Source organism: Panicum hallii, chromosome 9, assembly GCF_002211085.1.
Source record: "Panicum hallii strain FIL2 chromosome 9, PHallii_v3.1, whole genome shotgun sequence".
In the NCBI taxonomy this organism is placed as follows: Eukaryota; Viridiplantae; Streptophyta; class Magnoliopsida; order Poales; family Poaceae; genus Panicum; species Panicum hallii.
Window position 1 is genome coordinate 53,675,909 of NC_038050.1, and position 23,785 is coordinate 53,699,693.

At 44.9% G+C, this 23,785-nt stretch overlaps 2 protein-coding genes across 2 annotated transcripts; both read left to right on the forward strand.

The window, feature by feature from the left end:
• The first annotated feature begins 279 nt into the window (after window positions 1-279).
• Window positions 280-3,325, forward strand: LOC112878338 (probable xyloglucan endotransglucosylase/hydrolase protein 27). The gene is made up of 3 exons (XM_025942793.1): window positions 280-587; window positions 720-820; window positions 2,351-3,325. The coding sequence occupies exons 1-3, from the start codon at window positions 407-409 to the stop codon at window positions 3,104-3,106; spliced, it is 1,038 nt and encodes a 345-aa protein (XP_025798578.1). The 5' UTR covers window positions 280-406; the 3' UTR covers window positions 3,107-3,325.
• A 15,857-nt stretch (window positions 3,326-19,182) lies between these two features.
• On the forward strand, window positions 19,183-21,655 carry LOC112876606. Its single transcript, XM_025940748.1, has 3 exons — window positions 19,183-19,358; window positions 19,477-19,964; window positions 20,878-21,655. Exons 1-3 carry the CDS (start codon window positions 19,292-19,294, stop codon window positions 21,439-21,441), a joined length of 1,119 nt encoding a protein of 372 aa, XP_025796533.1. The 5' UTR covers window positions 19,183-19,291; the 3' UTR covers window positions 21,442-21,655.
• Window positions 21,656-23,785: the final 2,130 nt, after the last annotated feature.

Sequence of the window (23,785 nt, forward strand, 5' to 3'; positions counted from 1 at the left end):
CCGTTCTGTTCTGTGGTGATTGGAGGAGGCGTCGTTCCGCATCGTGACGGCTCCTGGCCCTTTCGCTCCCTCGATCCACAGAAGCCATTTTCACCCTACCCATCTCAAACATATATAGCCTACGCGTACATACACATCATATATATGTAAGAAATCAAAAGCACGAAAAATTACAAAAACAATTCAAACGGGCCAGGGGAGCTCAGTCGAAGCCGATCGCGTCGTCTCCTGGGCGTACTCAAACGTGGCGGCGCGCTGCACAGATGTACGGCCGGTGGTACCGGTGCACCTCGCTCTCTGGCTTCTTCCGATCCCTACCCCCTAGCTACTGATTATATAGTACCAGATGGAAACCTGTCAGGAGCTTCGGCATAGGGCGGCGCAACGGTAGGTGCAGGTAGCAGCCATGGCAACAGGTGCTGCGCTGATGGTGGTGCTCAGCTGGGCGGCGGGTCTCGCCGCCGCGGCGTCGGTGGACACGTCGCCGGTGCCGTTCCAAGCCGGCTACATGCCGCTGTTCGGCGGCGACAACCTCGTCCGGTCGCCGGGCGGCCGCTCCGTCCGCCTCAAGCTCGATCGCCGCACCGGTAAGAAGCAGCGAGATGCTGCGATTCTTCTTTATTCTGCAGCGCTGCTAGCTCTTTGTTTCCTCTTTCCTTTCCTTGGTCCTCGTCCTCATGGAGATCGATCAACTGATCGATGGTGGTGATGATCGTCAGGCTCCGGGTTCGTATCCAAGTCGGCGTACCACCACGGATACTTCAGCGCTTCCATCAAGCTGCCCGACGACCACACCGCCGGCGTCGTCGTCGCCTTCTACGTAAGCCGCTGCTCTCTCTCCATCTGTTGCTAGCCGATCTCGGCCTACTTCCGACGCCCCGGCCCGTTCCATTAAAATCTCCACAGTATTTACGCATGATAGCTTAAGATTAACGGCATCGAGCAAAACTAGGTACTTGATGCTAATTTCCTTTATTTTGCCATGCTCTATTAGTCTAGCGTAGTGAAATCTGGAGGCCATATTATTCCTTCTCTCAACAAAACTTTTAGTTCCCTAAAAACCAAGAAATTTCGAGGCCCTACCCGTCAGCGTGTATCAGGTTTCGTTCTGAAACGGTCTTGCTCGTTGTTCTTCCTTTCGGTCTGCCCGGGAATTGACCATCGGCGGCCATGGAAATTGGCGTTGCATGACCCGGGTGCCTACACAAAGTTGGTTACCAGAAAGTAGGGTGCCTTACGGCGTGCACGCATGCATGGAAGAAAAGAACGGCTCTCGACCGAAAGGCCTATCGGTTGTACTCGCTTTAGACGTGTCGACGCATCGTCCGGACGGATTCGAAGTGGCGCGTGTGGAGACTGTTGGTCTAGACATCTTCTTTTTTTTTCCCCCTTTGGCCACAGGTATTGGACTACACTTCTTTTTTTTGTTTTCGGCCAAAGTGATGGACAAGGCAACGTTTTCAACTTTTGGTCCAAAAAGTTTTATCTAAATATATAGCTGTGCACGCGAGACATCTGGAAGGCGAGGTTACAGAGACGTTTCCTTCACGAGTTACCTGAATTTCAACCCTGTCTCTGATCGAAGCGGAGTTGCACAATTGTGATGTATGATTAGTTGAGAGTAAAAGAAGAGAAAAGGAACACTGCTAGCTGTCCCTGTGTCCTTTGTTACTTTGATCATTGGCCTCACCGTGCACCTGCATGCCCACCCTGCACTATGGATGTAACGGGTGGAACAACGGAATCCCCATTGGATGCCTACGTGTCATATTCTATGCATCTCATTCGTCTACCTTTGCTCGCCGGAAAAAGTAGGGCACCATTGGCTATTGTTAGTGGTCATGATCAGTGGTTGATGGTTAGTTAAGAGTAGTTGCGCTCTAAGCCAAGACATCGATTGGAGACGACGATGCTAGTGGCTTAGCGGAGATGTTAGGAGACATGTACCCATCACGTACGCACTCACGTATAGTAGCTTCAGAATCAAAGACGAAATGGGCGGCGCCGGCGCCTACAAAATTCTCGCCTCGCGTCGCCTTCGAGACACGCATTGCATCTTTAAGCTGCGGCCTACCCAACACGTGTCACGTCACTGCTTATGCACGTACTCTGCCACGCCAGGCAAGTGTCTTGGTGCATGCTCATACTTCTCAATCTGTTCGTTGTTCCTCTCTCTGAATTGTTCGTATTTGTGATAAAAAAAAGAATCGTTCATATTTATTTTTCTATTTCTCTTTCCTGATTGCCATTCATTTTAAATTTAAACAAGCAGCTTCAAAGCTTGAATAACTAAACTGTGTGTCCGTGCTTTAGTTAATTTGTGTGTCTGAATGAATGTGCTTGCATGCAGCTGTCGAACGCCGACGTGTTCCCCCGCAACCACGACGAGGTGGACTTCGAGCTGCTGGGCAACCGGCGGGGCCACGAGTGGCGCGTCCAGACCAACGTCTACGGCAACGGCAGCACCTCCCGCGGCCGCGAGGAGCGCTACCTCCTCCCCTTCGACCCCACTCTCCGCCCGCACGCCTACGCCGTCGCCTGGACCCCCACCGCCGTCGTCTTCTACGTGGACGGGACGCCCATCCGCGAGGTCGTCCGCGTGCCTGCCATGGGCGGCGACTTCCCCTCCAAGCCCATGTCCGTGTACGCCACCATCTGGGACGGCTCCGCCTGGGCCACCGAGGGGGGCCGGTACAAGGTCGACTACGCCCACGCGCCCTTCGCCGCCGACTTCTCGCAGCTCGTCCTCGGCGGCTGCCCCGCCGCCGCCGGCGGCGGCGCGAGGTGCGCGGTGGCGGTGATGACGGCGGAGTTCGCGGTGATGACCCCGGCCAAGCGCGCCGCCATGCGGCGGTTCCGGCGGCGGCACCTCCTCTACACCGTCTGCCACGACCGGTACCGGTACAACGGCACCGTCTTCCCCGAGTGCGACGACGCCGACGGCTCCGAACGCGATGACTTCCACAGGTGGGGCGAGTCCAAGCGCGTGTCGCCGGGCCGCCGCGGGTACAAGCAACAGCATCAGGAGGAGGAGCCGCGCGCGGACAAGGCCGCCGCCGGCCGGCCCAGCACGTGGCCCACGATCGGAACCCTACGTGCAGACTAAAACTAATTACCAGGTGACGATGGGTGTGTGGTGCGTGCCATTAGGAGATTGCTGAATTAGTTAGCTAGTGGACGTCGTCCAGGATATATACGTGCACATAGCACGGTACGTATAGGTGTTTCTGACTCTGCATTTTCAAGGTGCAGAAAGATACAGAGATACGTACAGTCGATACTGTCATGCAGGCTTATAATGGATGATCGTGGTTCCATTTCCATATGTACCGTGCTCATTTTTCAATCTAACATGTCCGTATATGCGTGCTATCCGCTCCCTCAGTTTTAAATATATATAGTTTTAATTTTTTCTAGATACATAATTTTTAATATATATAACTATCACCATAAAAAATAATTTGTAGAGACGCTTCATTTTTTTAGACGGATCAAAAGGTAACCGCTCCTACCGATGGAGCGCGGTTACTGTAGCACCGACCCGCCACTAGAAAATCATTTTTAGAAATGGGTGACGCTATTACCTGCCTCTACAAATGGGTATCATTTTTAGGGGCGGGTGATGACATTAACTGATCCTCCCCGGCCGGGGAGCCTCCAGGACAGGACAAGGGGGGCGGCGGTCAACCATTTCCACCCGTCCCTGGAAATGGTAGCATTTCTAGAGATGGGTGATGGCATGATCCGCCACTAAAAATAATTTTTAGGGGCGGATGGTGGCATGACCCGCCCCTACAGATAGTTCCACGAAAAAAATATAAATTTTTCATATAATTTCGGATGAAGTTAAACTTTAATCTAAATTGTAGAGAATGACTAGATCTAAAACTTTGTAGTTCATAAAATTTTCATTTAAAGTCATTTAATGGTCCAAAAAATTATTATAATTTATCTAATTTTAAAATCTAGAAGTTTTGATTTTTCAAATAACCTCGGATATAGAGTAGCTTTGTATGAAAGTTGTAATCGTAGGATCTAAACTTTGTAGTTTATACAATATTCATCTAAGATCTTTTAGAATTTTAGAATCACAGGATCATTTAGTAGTTGTACCTTACACATAGTTATGACTATATAGTATCTCATATAACTCAAGTGATACTTTAAGATTTCCACAGAATTAACCTTTATATACGCTGAAATATACTTGGCATATTTTTTTATCTATAGTTCACAATAACCATAGTGTAGAATTTTTATTTTTTATTTATTTTGCTATATGTAAAGATTTAAATGAATTTTCGGAATAAAATTAAAAAAATATTTTTAGGGCGAGTGGTGGCATCACCCGCTCTACAAATCAATTTTAGAGTTAATGTAAAAGAATAGCATACCCCACGGAGTCACAAGTGACTGTGTAGTGTGGTGGAGAGGAAGGTAAGCGCGAGACTTTAGGTATGCGGTTCAAACCCCAGGTGATACAAGTGTGCATATTTCGTCAAAAAATTATACCTCGATAGTACAAGGGCTTGTGGTGGCAGGTTGGGTGGAATATTTTTTTCTTTTTCTATTTTTGATTTTTCTCTTTCAATTTTTTATTTTCTGGAAATGGATTTGCAGGAGCCTCTAGAAATCTTCCAGGGCGGGTCATGCCATGACCCACCCTTAGAAATAAATTTTCAAAAAATTATACCTCAATGATACAGGGGCCTATGGTGGTGGCTGGTTAGCTAGAATATTTTTTTCTTTTTTATTTTGCTATTTTCAATATTTTTTTAATTTTTATTTTCTAGAAATGGATTTGTAGGGCCCTCTAGAAATCTTCTAGGGTGGGTCATGACGTTTCTCGCCACTAGAAATAGATTTTCAAAGTCGGACGTGTTACCCACTTCTAAAATAGCACTTCTAGCTATGAAAATTAGGACCGAGTACCGCACCCGCCCTTAGAAACCCGCCGTTAGAAACATTTTTAAGTAGTGTATATATCTAGACAACATACATCCAATACTGCGTACATCTAAATAATTTAGAATCAATAATTTGGTACGCACATCTATATACCTAGAAGATCAAAATAATTTATAATTTAGGATAGAATGAGTATAACTTTGGACTAATGCATGGACATCTCTCGTTGGCACGCAATGAAATGCTCACATCGGTGATATAGTTTCCGCGTCTCGAATCAGCACATCGTTACGACACATAAAATGAGATTGGCAAAAACTCGGTAAATCAAGTCAACCCAAAGAGACTCGAGTGTGCCTTTCGCGTTTCAAGCCATATCGTGTAGAACTACCGTTGCCATCAAAGACCCAGAATTTGGTAAAAAAAAATGCACAATCTTACTTCTTGACATCTCCAATGGTAAACAGAATCGACAAACAAGACTACAGGAGATACTAGCTACTTACTAGCTCAAGCGTCTAACAACTAGGTGCTAATGACTTGAGGTGATAGAACATCAACAGAGTATCTCAACTAATGCAATTGTAGGTTAACGTGGTACTCTGCTTTTCACTCTTTTTGATATTCCGCGTGCACATACGCATTTTTTCCCGTAAGGGCATGTGCTTCCTTATAGGCGTTTCTTAGTCGCCTTTGCAAAGAGCAAATAAAAAAAACGAAATCCAACTTTAGACATCCTCTAAAGAGGATGCATCAGACAACAGATCACATGCATATAACAAAGAACATGTAACTTGTACATCACACTGCATAATAAGCAAAACCTTGATAAAACCAAAAAGAAACAAAAAGGAGATAAAAGAATTACATTATCTCCAAACTACAACTAGATAATTCATCATGTGTTGCTTGTTTTTGATGTCAACTTCTACTGAACGGACCACTAAACCAATAGCACACCACTATTTTCATCCTCACAGAAACCACAGAGGCTAATGTGAACCTAGAGTCGTTTAAAAAAAAAATGTGAACCTAGAGAGGACATCCATAGTTGTTGAAGATGCCTATAGTGAAGTAGTATTATCAAGGATCATCAATTCATAGCAGTATCCCAATTACATGAACCTTCACGCAAAGAAAGTCCTACATATATAATAGCACCCTCGTGCAAAGAAAGTCTTAGGTAATAGCATATTCACCGTGGACTAGAATATGGTTTTCAGCTTGGAGAATGGAGTAGGGATGGAGGAAATGTGAGAACACCTTTAAGGAGGGGTACGGTGCCTTAGGGCGTTGCTATCATTATTACCTGCTAGAATCAATCCTGTAGAGGTTACTCCTTCCATTCTATGTCATAGTAGTTTCATCCTAATAAGTAAAACCACTCTAACTTTGACTATATTTTTTCTAAAAGAAATTAACATCTATAGTATAAAATAAATGCACTACCAAAATATATTTTATGATAGATTTAGTGAAACTAGTTGAATGTTGTAAATATTGGTGTTTTTCTACAAAATTGTTCAAAGTTAGAAATTTTAGCTACAAATTGAACTATAGTTTGAAACAGAGGGACGAGAGAGGGGCTAGAGAGTTGCACTCAACTCATAAATGGTTACATGCATGGTTTATTATTCCAGCATATCTTGTTCGTAGTGGAACTAACCTGCAAAGTTTGTAGGTTCACAATGCATCCAATGCTAAGTGCCTCATGTGGATTAGTTTAGACTCATCTTGATGTAGTCATGTAGATACAACTTGGACTGCGTGGTACATGCATCTCGTTCAGAGGAAGAGCAATGCGGAACTTGCGATCCTCGCCTCCCATCTTTACAGCCATTCAGATGTGCATCTTTAGGATTCATGGATTCGTCACACGTTGTGGAGAGAGAGAATAAGGGGGTGTCAGGTTGCACAAGAGTCTAGACACCAGAGGAAAGAGAGCGTAGAGAGAGGAACACGGAAATCGAGACCCATCCCACCGTTAAGTGTACGGAGCTGTATCTGGGTGCATATTTTTCTTTTTAATATATACATTTTTACATCAGTAAAGTGCGCCGCCTCAGCAGCCGGCCAAGCTGGCCACATTAGTAACTTTTTTTTACATCGTAGGATTTTAATTTTACGGCCACGCTTTACCCCATGTCGTCACGGTTGGATAGAAGCTTTCCGAGTTCTACGTGGCTTAAATACTCGGCACCCCTCCTCCATCTTCGTTCCTTCCGCGTCTCTACCCTAGCGTCATGTTGCACCTCCTTGCCTTCTCTTTGCCCCAGTGTGCCCGCCTCATCCCCGTCGCTGCCCTAAGCGTCGCCCCGCCCTTCCTCCAACCCCTCCATTCTCTTGGCAAGTGGGGCAGGCCGCCTCCCTCCCCGCGTATGTTGTTGGTACTCCCCGGATCGTCATCTACCGCCCTTCATAGTGCCATCCTCCCCGTCACGCCGCCCCTCTCGGCCGTCTCCGCAGGCTCCTCTCGCGTGCTGCAACCGGTTAGTGCAGGGCCCCTTCAACTCCTCCCTTTGCTGCTAGTTTTGGGTGATAGTTGGTGAAGGGGAGATTTCCCTATGATTTTTATTTGTTGTTTAATTAAATCTAGATTCTTTTTTCTATCTTTGCTGGATTTGGAACCTCCATTTGTACTTCATGTTCTTGGATTGACATTTGCCTGCTGTTCATTCTTCAGGGCCTGTATGCTTCTGTTTGTGCAGGGTATGGGCAAATGGTGCCCAATTAATGTGCAATAGCTGCTAACGTTTTGGTATATTTACTTCATTTATCTTCCCTTCTTATTTTTTTTTTCAATTCTCCCCTCTCATTGGGTGACCTCCTTGCATCTGCTCCCTGCTTACAGTGGTTGTGAAACATTGTGCCTGCTAGATTGGCCTTTCTGAGTGTTGTGATAGCTAGTTAAGACACTAATTAGTTCATGCCATGGTAAATTTTGGTAGCCAATTTCACCATTGCTTATGTAAATTTTGGTAGCCAATTGTTCTTAATTTCTGCTAATCGAGGGAAATTATGTCCATATATATTGCAGCAGCCTCATGAAATTGGGACGAAAGGAAAAAATTACAGTAACTTCATGCTGCTCAGTGAAGTGAGTATGGAGTGATAAAGCCGACAATACAAGCAAGTTCACCAATGACCAAACTGCCAAGGTATAGTGAAATGGTGAAATGCAAATGTAATACAAGCCACCTTTGAGATTCGATTATAGTTAATATGCTCTCTGACAATTGACATAATTCAACTCTATACGCATGAATGGTAGACAGGTTAATGAAATTGGTCTTTCATTGCCTAGACATTTTGTGTGCACATTGGATTGCCTTTTTTCTACTTAGGAATGTCACAAGTAAACAAAAGAATTTCGGGGTATAAAAAATGCGGGTGTTTCTCCTTCCTTTACTTCATTTACCAATTTCTCGATTGGTTTTGATAGTGCTCGCTGTGTTTTACAGGGTATATTTTATAAATCCTTTTTTAGTTCCTATATTAAATATTGAATGCTAGCCGTGTGAACCTAAGTGGCATGCATATCTGAATAGCTTGACACTTGATAGTAGAATGAATAGTTGTTTCCTCTTGCTATAGTTTTGCTACTGAAGTTGCCCAGGAAATTTTTTGGTTCAGTTGTGCAGTCCTCAGTGACTATTTGCATCCATTTTTAGCCAGGTGGATAATCCGGCTTGGAATATATCGAAGCATATTCAGTCATTAGGTAGTCAAGGTAAACAAAAGGCATAATCCAAATCGGTTATGTGAGTTTACAATGGATGCTAGCCTCGCAGTGTAGCAGCAAATTGCCCATGTTCATGCACAGGCGCCAAATATAATCGTATTGACATGAGAATGTCCCTTAGTTTGGCATGTGAGATTCTTATCACTATGCATTTTAGTTATTATGCATGGAGCATCTTCCAATTCTATTTTTCTTAAAGGAAATCTTCTACTCACTTATGTACTCAAATATTCTCTTGCATAAGCAATTACACCAAATTACAATGTAATATCAGCAATTTACTCCATTATGTTCCTTTCCGTCTACTTGCATCTCTTGCTAGGTATTTAATTTATATTGATTGTTCAAAGAAAATTACGTGAGATGTACTGCTTTACCTCCATCTCATGCTTTCGTTTTTTGTAATGCAGTGTTGCTTTTTGCTAATAGCTAGCAGGAGCTGCGCAAGGAGCAACTAATCCTCTCCCAAAAAGTTAGTATGTACTACATACATACATGGTATTATAATTGTTCTCTAATTGTGCAGTTTGTTCCCTGGGTTTGAATCACAATTTGTTTACTAGACTGTTCAACTCGACACAGGCTATGAGAGCTGCCATGATGAACCCTTCGGCATCGTGGTCCTGCAGATGCCTAGATTTAGCTCTCACTGTTCTAGCTTTATTTGGGAAGACAAACCTATCAGCATGCATGCCTCAATTATCAGGATTCATATAGTTCTTTGAAAATAACAAAATTCATACATTGGACTTCCATGTATCGCATATGCCTTCAATTATCCCATGAAGGCGCTCTTTAATTTCAAGTTTATTTTGATAAGATAACCAAATAGTACACATCCTTCTAAACTGAATGTCACTCCGGAAATGGCCGGTAGCTAAACCTACTCGAAGTGTGTATCGCGCGTCGTGATCGGATATGGCCTAACATATAATGACTCAAGATCTATACTGGTTCAGGCAATCGTGCCCTACATCCTGTCGGGGGTCAGTCGGATGTATTACTTGAGCCCAAATGCTCATGAGCGTTGGTGAGTTACAAGCTTTCGAGCGGAAGCTATGGTTTAGATCTATCAAGAGATCGGATTTGATGAGTTGTCTCCTTTTTTTCTTAGGTGGAAGACCCTCCCTTTTATAGTCCAAGGGAGGCTCCATTACAGCAGAGCTAAGGGTGTGAGGATAGAAAGAAAGAACTCCCGACCCCACCGGTCGGGGTCGTCAGCTTCATCAGTCGGGTCTTCCCATCCCGTCAGTCGGAGTCTTCTGGTGACCACCGTCCAAGTCCTGCGTCGTGGGAGCGTCGATGGGTACGATACGGGTATCACGGCCCATCCCTAGCACCTTGCCCGGCCACTCCATCGTGATAGGGGGCGTTCTGATTGTATCATGATAACGTTTCGCCCCGTCCTTTCGCAAGATGGGCAGGTAGAATAGTGGTGCCCTGCTGCCACAACAGAGGGGACTGTAACCCCGTGGAGGGAGTGGTTGGCCATGTACGACAAGTTGACCCCGAGGCTGATTCTTATCCTTCGTAACTAAAGATGGCAACGGGCACAAAATATCCGCGTATAGCAAGCCCGACCCGACCGGCGCGAATACGGGTTTGGATCTATGCCCGCAGGCGCGGGACGAGTATGATCTTAAACCCGATGGATATCTGCTAATGGGTTTGAAAAAAATAATATCCGCATCCGCAAACCTGCCAAATCTGATTTAGTGGCTGACATGTGGGTCATAATCTCCAAATATATAAACTTCATTTTGAGTTTCACCTCATCTCCTCGTTCCTTTGCTTCTCCCCCATCTGGCCGCCGCACCCGAGCGCCCCCTCTCCCGTGCGGCGCAGCTCATGCCCACCTCCTTGGCTCCTCCCTTCCCATGTGATGCTCCGCCCCTTCTCCTTCCCTCCCGCTTACCGCTGCGCCGCTCCCTCCCGAGCGCCGCCACGCTGCTCCCTCCTCCCGCGCTCCGCCGCGCTGCCCCTTCTCCCTCCCTAGAGCGCGCCGCCCGTTCTCCCTCCCTCCAGCACGCCACCACGCCGCCCCTTCTCCCTCCTCGCGCACTGCCGACCAGCGGCCCCCCTTTCCCCTCCCTGCGCACAGCCGCCCACCGGTTCCTCCCTGCACGCCATCAAGCTTGCATGCACACGGGCATGTCTGCAGGTATGAGATATTAGCGGATAGCGGGTACAGACATGAGTTTCTGCTCGTGGTGGGTGGCGGGCGCGGGTGCGGATACAAAGTTTAGATCACGGATACGGGTATATGAAGTGTATATTCGCGCGGATTTTACCCGTTGCCATCCCTATTCGTACCTACTCCTGAGGCCCGCTGGTAAGTCGGGCCTAGCCTCCCGACCAGCCTGCCGGTCGAGGAGGCGGGTACATGTAAGACGGAGCCTAGTTGGTGCATTGGTACGGACCTAGCCTCCGACCGTTCTCTCAGTCGACGATATGGGCCTTGGTCATCCCGACTAAGTTGTCAGTCGGGGTTGTGGACCGAGACGATCAAGATGAAGTTGTTGCCCTAGACGGACGGGTGCTTATTCCAGACGCGGTCTTGGACTGGTCAACAAGAGGTGAGTTCGCTGGGGACCCCGGATCCCTGGACCCGTCACCGAACTATGTTCCAGTTGTAAATTCAGAACAATTTTGTGTTTGCAATGACCTTATTTGCAGTTTTTACTTGCTAAAGTGTATGCTTTGTGCTTAACAATGGCTCAAGTCAACAAATTTAAAAGGTATCAAACTTATTGAGTCATACTCAGGTATCTCTTAAATATTTTAATTCCAGCTTTTTTTACAGAATGTTTGCCATGCTGAGACGTGCTGTACTCCTTCACCCTCTATTTAAGCTTCGAATCTTTATTGACAATATGCATATGTTGTTGTTTTATTAGACACAGATGAGGGGCAATGTTTTGATAAATAGAGTGCCTCACCACCAGTACTGAAGGTATTACCCAATTGATCTTACCTATATTTTTTTTTTCTTTTATGATGCATTGGTGTGTTGTTCTTCATTCTGCGACAAGACTATGTGTTGTTATCTCTACAAATCTGGTCCCATTCAGCATACATTGCGTTCAATATAGAGTACCATCACATGCTGATAATTTATACGTGTAGTGTGGAGCTGCTTCGCCCCTGCTATTTTATACCATTCTACAGCTTCGATTATACTTTGTCCATACATTCCTTCTGTGTCCATTGTTCACTCCTGAATCTATTGTTAGTTAAAAAGATGCAACTAACCTATTGTTTGTTGCTTGGTGTATTCTTGGAATCATTTATATACGAAATGATTCTATGAAGCATGTTGTTTCTTTGCTCATTAAAAGGATGATATGGTTGGACACTGATAATGCAATTTGCTATTGTAATTTACAATACCTTTTCCAATATGGTTAAGAGATGAATGTTTAACATCTATGCTTAGCTGTTATGTTCTCATCAATTTCCTATTCGTTCTCTATTCCCTACATGAAACAAATGTAACCGCACAGCGCTACGCGCGCACCAATCACTAGTAGGAAATTTTTTTGAAATCACAGTCATGTACATTCTTTTTCGAGGGCACAGTAACACACATATATTTGCACATCACAACAAAATCTTAGCATTTTTTATTGTTCAAGAAGCACGTAAATTTCCGACAAAATCTTAGCAGGTATTATAACACCAAACAACTTCAGAACAAATTTAGCAGCCTGAAGAGGCGGTACAAGGCATGAAGGAAATTGAAGGACAAGAGCTTTGCTGGGTGGAACAACAGAACCGGCACCATTGATTGCGATTATCAATGGTGGGAAGACCGAATTGCGGTAAGAACATTGTGCCATGTTATTATTACTTACTGTAAGTTCCTTGTGACTCGAACTGAGAACTTCAGTTGTACGGTATTTATTTGTTATTTAAGTTGCATATGAGGGGATCCAGGATTATCCTTGAACTCATATATTTTCCATATTATCCAAGATTTTCGTGACAAGGCGTTTCCATATGAGGATGAGCTTGACTATCTGTTCGGCTCCATGGACAGCGAAGACGGCCAATTGTTGTGCATCGGTGGTGTTGGAGATAGAACACCAAGCCATGGAAGCGAAGACCATCAAAGATCAGAGGATAATCTTGCATGGTCGGAGGACAATGTTGGACGGTCTACTGTGGGCCGTGTAGCCCGAAGGCTATGGAGAGAGCAAACCGTTGATAGGCCACCACCCAAGAAGACTAAGAGTATGGAGTACTATGTCGAGCGTATATCTGAAAGCATGATTCAGAGGAGTAAGAACGAAGGAAGTGCGGTCCGTCGCGAGCAAGAGGAGATTAAAGAGTTCCTGAAACTTGTGGAACAAGATGGTGTCCGTAATGGGTCTGAGCTGTATTTTATAGCTACTAAGCTGTTTAGATCCCCGGCACGACGTATATTATGGCTGAAACTTGTGGAACAAGATTCTGCAGGGATCGAATTAAATGGCTTCAATGAACCTGGGATAATGTCAAGAAGAAGTGATACCAGTCCATGGTCACTTAGAATTTCTTTTGCTTCAGCATGGCGTGTGTCAGTGAAATGTATCCATGGCCACATGGTGTGCCTTGTACTTATGCTTATAAGTTTGTGTCATTGCGTTTGATTTCCAAAACAGAAAGTGCTTGTTATACAAGTGGTACTAGTTAAGAATGGCTTCTAATTTCCTTGCGCAGATTCAGCTTGCTCCTAAGGACAAAGAGGCTTTCCTTTACCAAAATATTAGGTGAGTTTTCTAATATCTTGTGTACAGTTTTTGTTGTTCTATGGGAGGTGACTAATTTTCGATTCATGTACCAATCAATAGTTAACCTATACTAATTCTCATATCAACAGTTGAAATTCATGATTTGTATATATTAGGTGATTTGGGCTGCTGCTAGCTGTTTGTGAAAAATATGATTGTGCACTTGTGCTACCTGTACAACATGTAGTGTAGATGCTGATTTGGAGTTAATGTTGGCTGTAATATAGGATGTTTTTTTGCACTCCATCGATATTGTTGACCATGATGCTTGTATTTGTAGGTGTTTGTAAAGCATGTCTACCTCCGAAAATTCTAGCAACACAACCCACTCAGAGTCAGATTTGGGTGACGATGAGGAGGCTACCTAGTGGGACATGGGTGCAGCCATTGGTGCTTTAGCGGCGCATGCATGATCAAGTTCAAGTGGATGTGAAGTGAAATATGGAAACTTGCCCTTGGAGGAGATGACAGGCCGTCAATGGGTAGATCTTAATCTTGCTAACAGCAAGAAATGCTTAAAAAATTTCTGTCTTCCTCCTGCTGCATTCAAATTGTTGCATGGTACCTTAGTAGCCAACCATGGGCTAAAATCAACACAGCAATGTGATTCGATTGAGGCCTTAGGGATGTTCCTATGGGCATGTGGCACAAGACAATGCCATAGCCAGGTGTCATAATGGTTTCGTCGGTCTCCAGACACTGTGAGCAGAAAGTTTGGTCAAGTGTTTGATGCATTGGTCACTTTTTTACGTATGATTATTCGGCCAAGGGATCCATTGTTCAGATCGTTTCATCCTAGACTGCATCAATTCTCACCATATTTTGATGGATGCATAGGAGTTATAGATGGAACCCACATTCCGGTGTCCGTCCTTGATCATGCACATGATGATTATATAAATAGAAAGGGGTTGACCAGCCAGAATGTCTTGGCTGTATGTGACATGGACATGAGGTTCACATTTGTTGCTATGGGTAAGAACGGTTAGTAAGAAGTTGTAGAGTAAAAAAGAACATACATATGAGAGTGTTTTTATAAATTAATCTTTGTATCCGTTCATTTGTAGGTAAGTACTACATGGTGGATTCTGGATATCCTCTACGTGAAGGGTACATGGCTCCATATCGCAAGACTAGGTACCATTTGAAGGAGTTCGATGGTAAAGGTCCTGAAAATTTGCATGAGATTTTTAACTACCACCATTCTTGTCTTCGAAACGTGGTGGAACGCTCATTTGGTGTGTTGAAGAATGAGTGGCAGATTCTACGGGAATACCATTGTATTCTATGGAGAAGCAATCAGAGATTATTGTGGCATGGTTTGCGCTGCACAATTTGGCAATGGATTACAACAAATCCAAAATGGATGTGGATGGCATGATTGGGCATGGCGCGTACTGTCATAGGACAGATCAACAAAATGACCAGACACGGAATTGGTTAGCGGCGTCCGTGATTGGATTGCAGCCGGACTTTATGGTTTGGCATGATTTGTATGCAGTGGAAAAGTATGTGTTATTACGAATGTAACCCAGCAACTTATGGCTAATTTGTTTAGAAATTGACATTGGTTGTTAGCATTATAAATCTGCTATTTCTACTCATTGTATGACATGAACGGGATTAGCATTTCTAAGCATTTAATGTATTTCTGTTGCTTGTTTGTTCATTTAAGGTGTAGTTTGGCGCCATTTTACTCAATGGTAATTGCCGCCATTTTTTAAACAGATTGGCAGCAGCTGTGACCGGCTGTAGCAGCGGCAGCTCGGCTGCTGCAGGTGTGGGGCGGCTGCTGCAGCGGCATCCGTAGCCGCGGTTGCAGCCGTGTCGGTTCCGGAACCGGAATTGGCGGAAAGTTAAATCTACTCGAAGCGTATATCGTGCGTTGTAATCGGATGTAGCTTAACACGCAATGATCCAAGATTTATATTTTGGGGGTCAGTCGGATGTATTGCCTGAGCCTAGATGCTCATGAAAGTTAGAGAGTTACAAGCTTTCGAACGGGAGATATGGTGTGTTATCTGCTGAAGATGTCCTTTGCCTAGTCAGCTGACCCTCCCTTTTATAGCCCAAGGGGGTTCAGCTTTTACAGGGAACTATGGGTAGAAAAAGGTGGAAAGAGTTCGTAGCCCCTCGGTCGGGGTCGTCAACTATGTCAGTTGAATCCGTCAATTCTGTCAGTCGGAGTCCTCCGTCGTTCATCATCCAAATCCTACGTCGTGGAGTGGCTGTCCCGTCTCGTCCTTGTGCGTCGTACTCTGTCGGTCGGGGGGGAGGGGAGGTGAAAGTGCATTTGGCCTCCTAAGTGGGTTTTGGTGTTGATGACATACAAAATTAAGGAGCTAATGAGTTTATCGAGTTATGGACGGGTTAAAATTCAATGAAATGAAAAAGAGCAAGAAAAGACGCCAAATTTGCTTAAAGGATGGTGTTGAGCTTAAAAGAAGATCTTTATTTATTTTACATTTTAAATTTGAGTATAAAAAACATCATACTATTAGGAAGTATGTGAGGAGATGATCTGAAGATGTCAAAATACTTAATTGAGATGCTAACCTCCTATAGGAGACACACATCACACACTTGCATATTTGTGTTCGTGTAGTTTCTGCACTTGTCGGAAGTTCCGACAGGGTGTCGGAAGTTCCGACACCTGTCGAAAATAACTGGGTTCTTCCGACAGGGGTTCCTCGGCTAGCTGTTTTTAAAAGAGTCAGAAGTTCCGAATCTGTGTTGGAAGTTCCGACAATCACTTAACTAGTGCACTAATGGCTAGTTTTTGAGGCTCGGATATTTATACCCCCTCAGCCCTCCTTCATTTGCTGCTGAATTAACTCGAGACAAACACCTCCAAGAGCATTTACTACTCCTCCCCGATCCCTCCTTGAGCTAATTCTTTAGTTGATTTGAGATAGGGTTTGGGTGAGAGCAAGATTGAGATGTGAGACTCAACCATTTAAGTGAAAGGGTAGCCAAGTTCATCTCAAGAGCACTTGAAGCATTTTCATCCTTCGATTCGCGTTTGTTACTCTTGAAGCTTGCTTCTGGACGGTTTGGTGTCGCCCGTGGAGTGTCCTCTCGTGTGTGCGCGTCCCGAGAAGTTTGTATTACCCTATCCTTTGTGGATTCCATAGTAAGTGACTTAATCCTTTTTTATGGTTGGTTGAGTGAGGTAAAGGGTTAGTGGAAGATCCGCCTCTTCATGAGCTCTTCAACGGAGATGTAGCTTCCTTAGTGGAAGTGAATTTCGGGAACAAATCTCTTATGTATTGTGCCTATTGCATTTATTTAGTTCTTGTTGACTTAGAGTTTGTTTTGTGCTGATCTATATACTCGAGTTGTTGTGCTTGCCAAAATCACCTACAGAAATCTTATAGTATCATTGCTCAACTTTTAATTCTATCAGGTTCTACAATTTTAAGTTTAATTTCGAATTTCATATAAGAACTTTTTTTTGTCGGAAGTTCCGGTGCATTAGAACTTTCTACATAGTGTCGGAAGTTCTGATATATTTAATTGCTGCGAAGAAAATTTTCAGGTTTTACAGTTACGCTTATTCACCCCGTAGGCATCACCAAGATCCTTTCAGGGGAAAGAGCCCGTGCCGATAGGTACGGAATGGTAGTCACGCTTTGTCACTCCGTCGTGATGGAGGTGTGTCCGCCGTGTCATGATGACATTGCGCCCCGTCCCTTCACGAGAATGGGAAGGTAAAATAGTGGCGGCCTGCTGCCACAGCATGGGGGACCGTGACCTCCGTGGAGGGAGTGGTTGGCCGTGTACGACAAGTTGATTCCGAGGCACGTCCTTATCCTCCGCACCTACTTTTGAGGCCCGCTGGTACGCAGGGCCTGCCTCCCGACCAGCTTGCCAGACGGGGAGGTGGGCACGTGCAAGGCGGAGTCTAGTCGGAGTCCTCGGTCGAAGGTTCTGTACGGACCCGGCCTCGAATCATTCCTACAGTTGGGGATACAGGCTTTTATCATCCTGATCGTGCTGTCAGTTGGAGTTGTGGACCGAGGCGGCTCATTTTATGCAGACGGGCGTTTATTCGAGACACGATCTTGGATAGGTCAACGAGAAATGAGCCCGATGGCAACCCGGCTCCTGTACCGTCGAGCCGAGGAGACTCGTTATTATATAATGGAGACTACAGAGTACGGTTCCAGATAGTTCAGTTAAAATATCTCCCTCCCTCAGGTCGTGCATGCATTCAGTGACAGCGCAACAGAGCAGGTCATCCTTTACTTTTTTTGTTGCATGGTTTCCGATAAAATCACCAATCACCGAAGCTGTTCAGTCTTCAGATCGAAGGTTGCGGAGATGGGAGCCGGGAAACATGAGTTCTGCAGTTGATTTAGCTCTCGTTCAGAGTTACATATTAACGTTGCATGCAGATACAACTTGCACATTATTCTCTCTATGATGTTTTCGGAGATGGTTAGCGTGTCATTCACCTTGCAAAAAACACTCAAGATTATCCTGTGTTTCCTTTACACGGGCTAGTTTACTTCAGCTGCTTAAATCAGTTCCATTGCTTAATAATTACACACTTGCGAAGTTGCCGTCCACACTTTAATGCAGCAAATGCATTATGGCTAAGAAAAAAAAATCCTTTTTACTTCCTAAATTTTGGGATGAATCAGTGTTTCCACCTTGAATAATAAAACCGTCCTTTTGAACTTCTCGGACTCACGAAACCGGACACATGACCTCCCTAACCGGTTTCTCTTCTTTCCTTTTATTATTTTGGCTGAATTTTTGAAAAATCATACTAAATCATAAAAAATTATAAAATAGAAAATCTAATTTTGTTGGACTCCACATGAGTAGATATATATAGTGAACATATAATATAATATAATTTAGTAACAAAAAATTATTATACTTTTAGATATATATTTTTATCTAATTAATTCATAGCTACACTTTACGTGGTCCAATTATGCATTATATTAGAGACTCTTCAGATGCTAAGCATACATGATCCAATGAGTATGGAATTTTTACTACAGCTCAAAAATATAATTATTAGCCAACTATAAATTTTTTTATGATAATTGGACCATGGAAATTGTAGTTATGAATTAATTATAGAAAAATATATATCTAAAAGTACAAGAAATTTTTTATTAAATTATATCATATCATATGTTCACTGCGTATACCTACTCATGTGGAGTCTAACAATTTTTGTGATTTACTATTATTTTTCAAAGAGTTCTGTCAAAATAAATATAAAAAGAAAAGTGAGAAACCACTAAGAGAAACCAGTCAAAGAGGTTATGTGTCCGGTATGTAAGTTTAAGGGGTTCAAACAGACGGTTTAATTGTTCACGGAGGAAACGTGAATTCGGCCCTTTGGAGGTAAAAATGATTTTTTTTCTTACGGCTACACAAACCTTGGTCTCGGGATTACATGGGCCTTTCTGTTTGTTCAACCGTGGTCCACCAAAGGGCACTCAGGCCCACAAACGAAGAAGCGGCCGTACCACCCATCACCTCTTCCGACTCTGACCCATTAGGCCCACAAGAGGAACAAGAACCCCATTGGCGTTCAACGGCCCAACCCAAGAGCAGCGAACCAACCAACGGCTAGTATTGGGGAGCAGCGAGCGGCGCCGGGGACGCCCCCGCCTCCTCGCCTTCGCCGTCTCCGTCCGTCCGTCGGGGACAACGGTAATATGACCGTTGTACTGCCACGACGCCAACCCTTTAAAGCTCCCTCCCCACGCGCCCCTCCGCCGCCGTCTCCTTCCCCGCTTCACCATCATCTCTCTCCCTCCCGCACGCCGTCTCTTGCCTCGCGCCGGCGCTTCACCAGCAACGCGCGTGCTCCTCCCCTCCCGTCTCGCCAAGAGAAGCACTGATGGAGACGCCGCTGTCCAACAGGAGGATCACCCGCTCGCTCGCCGCTGCCGCCGCCGCATCAGCCCGTGAGTCCTCTCCTCCCATCTCCTCCCCACCTCGCCTCTCCATTTCTTGATCGCTTCTTGAATCTCGACGCGTTCTTGAATGTGTTTTTCCTTACTATGCATCTTCAATTCTGCGCAGAGAAGAGCGCCGCCGCCGGGACGGACTCCGCAGCCCTGTTCTCCCGGGCCAAGAACGCCACCGCGGGGGAGCCGCAGACGCGCGCCGCGCTACACGACATCACCAACGACTCCCCCATCGTCGGCCTCGCCGCGGGCGGCCTCCACGGCGCCGACAAGACCCCCGCCTCCACCGCCGCCAAGACCCGCCGCAGGGCCCCGCGCCGCACGCCTGGCTCCGGGGAGGCGCTCCTGCGCGGCCAGGTCAAGGCGCTCCTGCACAAGGTCGAGGAGGAGCAGGGATGCGCCCCCGCGGCTCTCGTCAGGCCAGCGCGCATCCAGGCGCTGCTCGGGGTCTCCAGGTCGCCGGCTCAGCTCCTCGCGCCCACGCCGGCCAACACGCCGCAGATCGGGCCCGTCTCCGCGGCCAGGGAAGGCCTCCTGGTGCCTGATGGTGTCCCCGTGGTGCCCTGCGTCCTCGAGGAGGAACTACTGCTTCCTAAGCTGCAGGTAATCAATTGTCCATTCAGCAATCCCCAATTGATGAAATCGTTCTAGTTTGTAGTTCAACGTGCGTGGTGGAATTGCTGTCCAAGATTTCTGTTCTGACTAGTAGATTTCCAATTTAAATTAGGAAAGGTCAATTTGTTGTTCTCAATCTGATACAGAAGTTTGTGTAGCGTCTTATCTAGCTTTACTCTTTAGGGTTCTTGCTAGTATATGGTACGTCTCAATTCTGCACCACCTGGTTTCTAACACGTTTGAATCAAGGGCTGTTCCAACTTGCATAGGCTTCCTGATGCGTCGTCAGGATCGTAGCAGTATGTGGTAATCTTGGTACATGGCGCATTTACTGCAATATCAGGCATCTGCATTGTTAACTGAATCTAGCTCGTCCTGAATGTCATCATGCAAATTCTGTTCAGAACTGAAAATGATGCTGAGGGTTCTACGGTTCTTCCAACTTGTCAGTTGTCACAGGATTTGTTCTGCTTTCGTTAAGATCATAAGTTCATAACAGCGAGTTGTAACGAAGCCACATGATGCATTTGTTGCGGATCATACGACCTCTGCATTGTTAACTAAATCTAGCTCGTCCTGAATGTCATGCCAACTCTGTTCAGAACTGAAAATGATGCTGAGGGTTCTTCCAACTAGTCGATTATCATAGGATTTGTTCTGCTTTCGTTAAGATCATTAAAACGAGTTGTAATTATGCCACATGATGCATTTGCTGCATTTGTTGCTGTTCATTGTCAGATCTCTGCATTGTTAACTGAATCTACCATGTTCTGAATGTGCTTCCAACCAGAACAGCAAATTCAATTCTGTCCTCTAACCAGCAGCACAATCAGCCTCGAGAATCGAGTAGTTACTGTTCCACTTGTTACTAAGCTGCTTTGCTGCTCCCCATCTTATGCAGGTCATTGCTGCTTCCCTGCCGCTACCTCAGCCAGAGGAGAACCTCGGCGATTGCCAGCTGAACCGTGCGCTGGTGTTCGACGACTCCCCTGAGAAGTCCGACGTGTCCAATGGGTCGACCGTCTCGTTCCAGGAGGGCAGCACCGGCAGCTGCACGGACAAGTCGTCATCACCTGAGGACGACAGCTCCTCGGCCTGGTCAGTTCAGGTCCATGCCAGCTCTGAGAAGGGCGACGAAGAAGAGCTCGGCGTGGAGGACCTGGGAGAGTACACTGAAGAAGGGGAGGAGTGGGAAGAAGATAGCGACGACGACTGCTTCGATGACCTGTGCGAGGAGATGAGCAGGATGACCGTGGTCGACGAAGAGGAGAGGAAGGCAGGGCTGCCGCAGTTCGAGGGGAAGCACACCCGGTTCATCTACAACAGCGACGACGAGATCGAGCGGGAGGAGGTGGCGGACGCAGCTGAGGCGAGGGCGGAGCTCGGCGCTCTGATGCTCAGGGGCCTGCCGGTGCCTGAGGGCAGGCACTTGCGCTTCCTGGAGGACGAAGAGGATGATGAATGAAGAGTGTCAGTCGTGTTCGGATTCGGGCATCTGCAGTGGTTGTCATTCCCTGACACCAGCAGCCCACATTCTTTTGGGGTCTCTGTTTCTACATTCTGATTCTGTATTTTCATTCGTGTCTCAGTTCTTCAGAGCACATATTGTATTGCCAATTCATCTGGAATGCAACATATCCCCAGTTACTGAATAAATCTGCTCTGTGGCATTTGGTGCATGAGAAGCCTCTATGCTATTCAGTAGTTTCAGGTTTGTGCTGTTTTGGATATTTTCGTTCTGAGGAAGTTAGAGGCCTTGTATTAGCAAAAACTATTTTCTGCTATGGCCTCTGGGCGCCCTCTTCAGTTCATCAGAAAGCTTCTTTGTGAACTTCTTTGTGATCAGTTCTTCAGAAAGCTTAAAGAAAAAGTTCTTCAGAGGGCAGTAGTTCACTAGTTCTGACTTCTGAATCAAACATATCAAGTTCCTGGGACGTCTTGATGATGTCCGCCTTTACTAGTTTACTTTGTGTGATTATGCCCTTTTATGTTTCTGGTCATTGTTGTAGATATAATCGAAGGATAATCTTTGTGTTCTGCGGTCAGCTTCAGTGCCCATCCCTTTCCATGAAATTCAGATACCGTCGAACAAAAGCAACAGGAACGATATAGATATCAGAACACTTCACCTTTTTTCCGGATTAGGATAAAAACAGTTGGGATGAAAGAATTAACTTTTTTAGTAGATGGGATGATAAAACTGGCGCAGGATAGAGACGCGGGGGGTGGCGGCCGCAGAAAGAGATGGATCGACAGATAGGACAGAAAGCCACGTGTACACATGTGGCCTGCTGACCATCCGTTTGTTTTCGTGTGCTTTTTCCTAGCATCGCGTTAAACTCACCGTATTCTCTGACTCTTTCGTAGGTTGCATGCCCGCCTGACATCAGTTCTAAGCGATCTGTCACATCAAATATTTAAATACTAATTTAAAGTATTAAATATAGATAAATAATAAAACTAATTGTATAATCTCTAGACTAATTCGTGAGACGAATCTATTGAGACTAATTAGTCCATAATTAGTTCAGGTGATGCTACAGTAAATATGTGATAATTATAGATTAATTAGAATTATTAGATTTGTCTCTCAAATTAGCTCTAATTTTATGCAATTATTTTTATCATTAGCCTACGTTTAACATTTTTAATTAGTATCAAAACATCCGATGTGACAGAGCTAAACTACTTGGAATTCAAACACCTCCTAGGCTTCCCTGTTTAAAATTTTACTCATTCAGTCCCGCCAGCCTCACGCCATGGTTTAACTAATATTATGATTTTATTTTGAGAAATTAAAAAAATACTAAAATTTTTGGCCATTCATAAAACATAAACTACTGGAAAAGATGGCATACACCTCCCATATTCTTTCCATTAGGGCATAATAAATAAGGAGCAGAACCATAAATACAACCTTAATTTTCACCTCACCGCATCATGATATTCAAGTGGTCCATGCCTCTATGGAGCATCATATAATAAGAGGAAGAAGCTAAGGGTCAAAAAGGATATTTTGTATTAATTTCATGCCAATATGGAGCATTATATCAACATAAGAATGACCTAAAAACAGAAGTTAAGAACTAGATTGGTTGATATAAAAATTGAGGGATGAACTTGACCCTTAGACCAAAGTTAGGGACCAAAACGTTTATTTTACCTAATTTAACATATTTTTTATGATTATCACTCAAATTCAGGAAACCAAATGTCAAAATCTGACCACTAACCCTATCGATGAACTTTTCCAAACAGAACAGCATGAAACCACAACAATAAAGATCATATGAGAATATTTTGCTAGTTTTCAACTAAAATTACGAGTCTATTTTAGAAAACTAATAACGTCCTTACTGAGCCATCGAAGCCAAGAGTTTGTCTAAAAAAATTGACAGTTTTCGTGGCATTGTGTTGACACCTAGTTGCCAGCATAATGTCGTTCACGTGTGCGATCTTGCCGAAAACTTACAAAAATGAAACTATTTTGTGAAAGAACATGTAAAAATATTTTATTTTTCTCTTTAATTGTCCATTTCCCCGAGTTATTCATACGGGGAAAAGTCCGTTTTTCAACCCTGAACTATTACGTGTCAGACCCGGGCCTACGGGACTGTGCACATAGCATACATATCCTAGGATAAGGGATGTAACATGGCCCACGCCCTACATCTATTGTAACTACTCGTACCGTAGTAGGACTCGTGCAGTAGTAAAACTAGTCAGAGACAGTAGGAAACTAATGTTGTCGGTCAAAACCCACCGGCAAGCAGCGACAGGCAACACGAGGAGCTGGGAGGCTCCCGGGA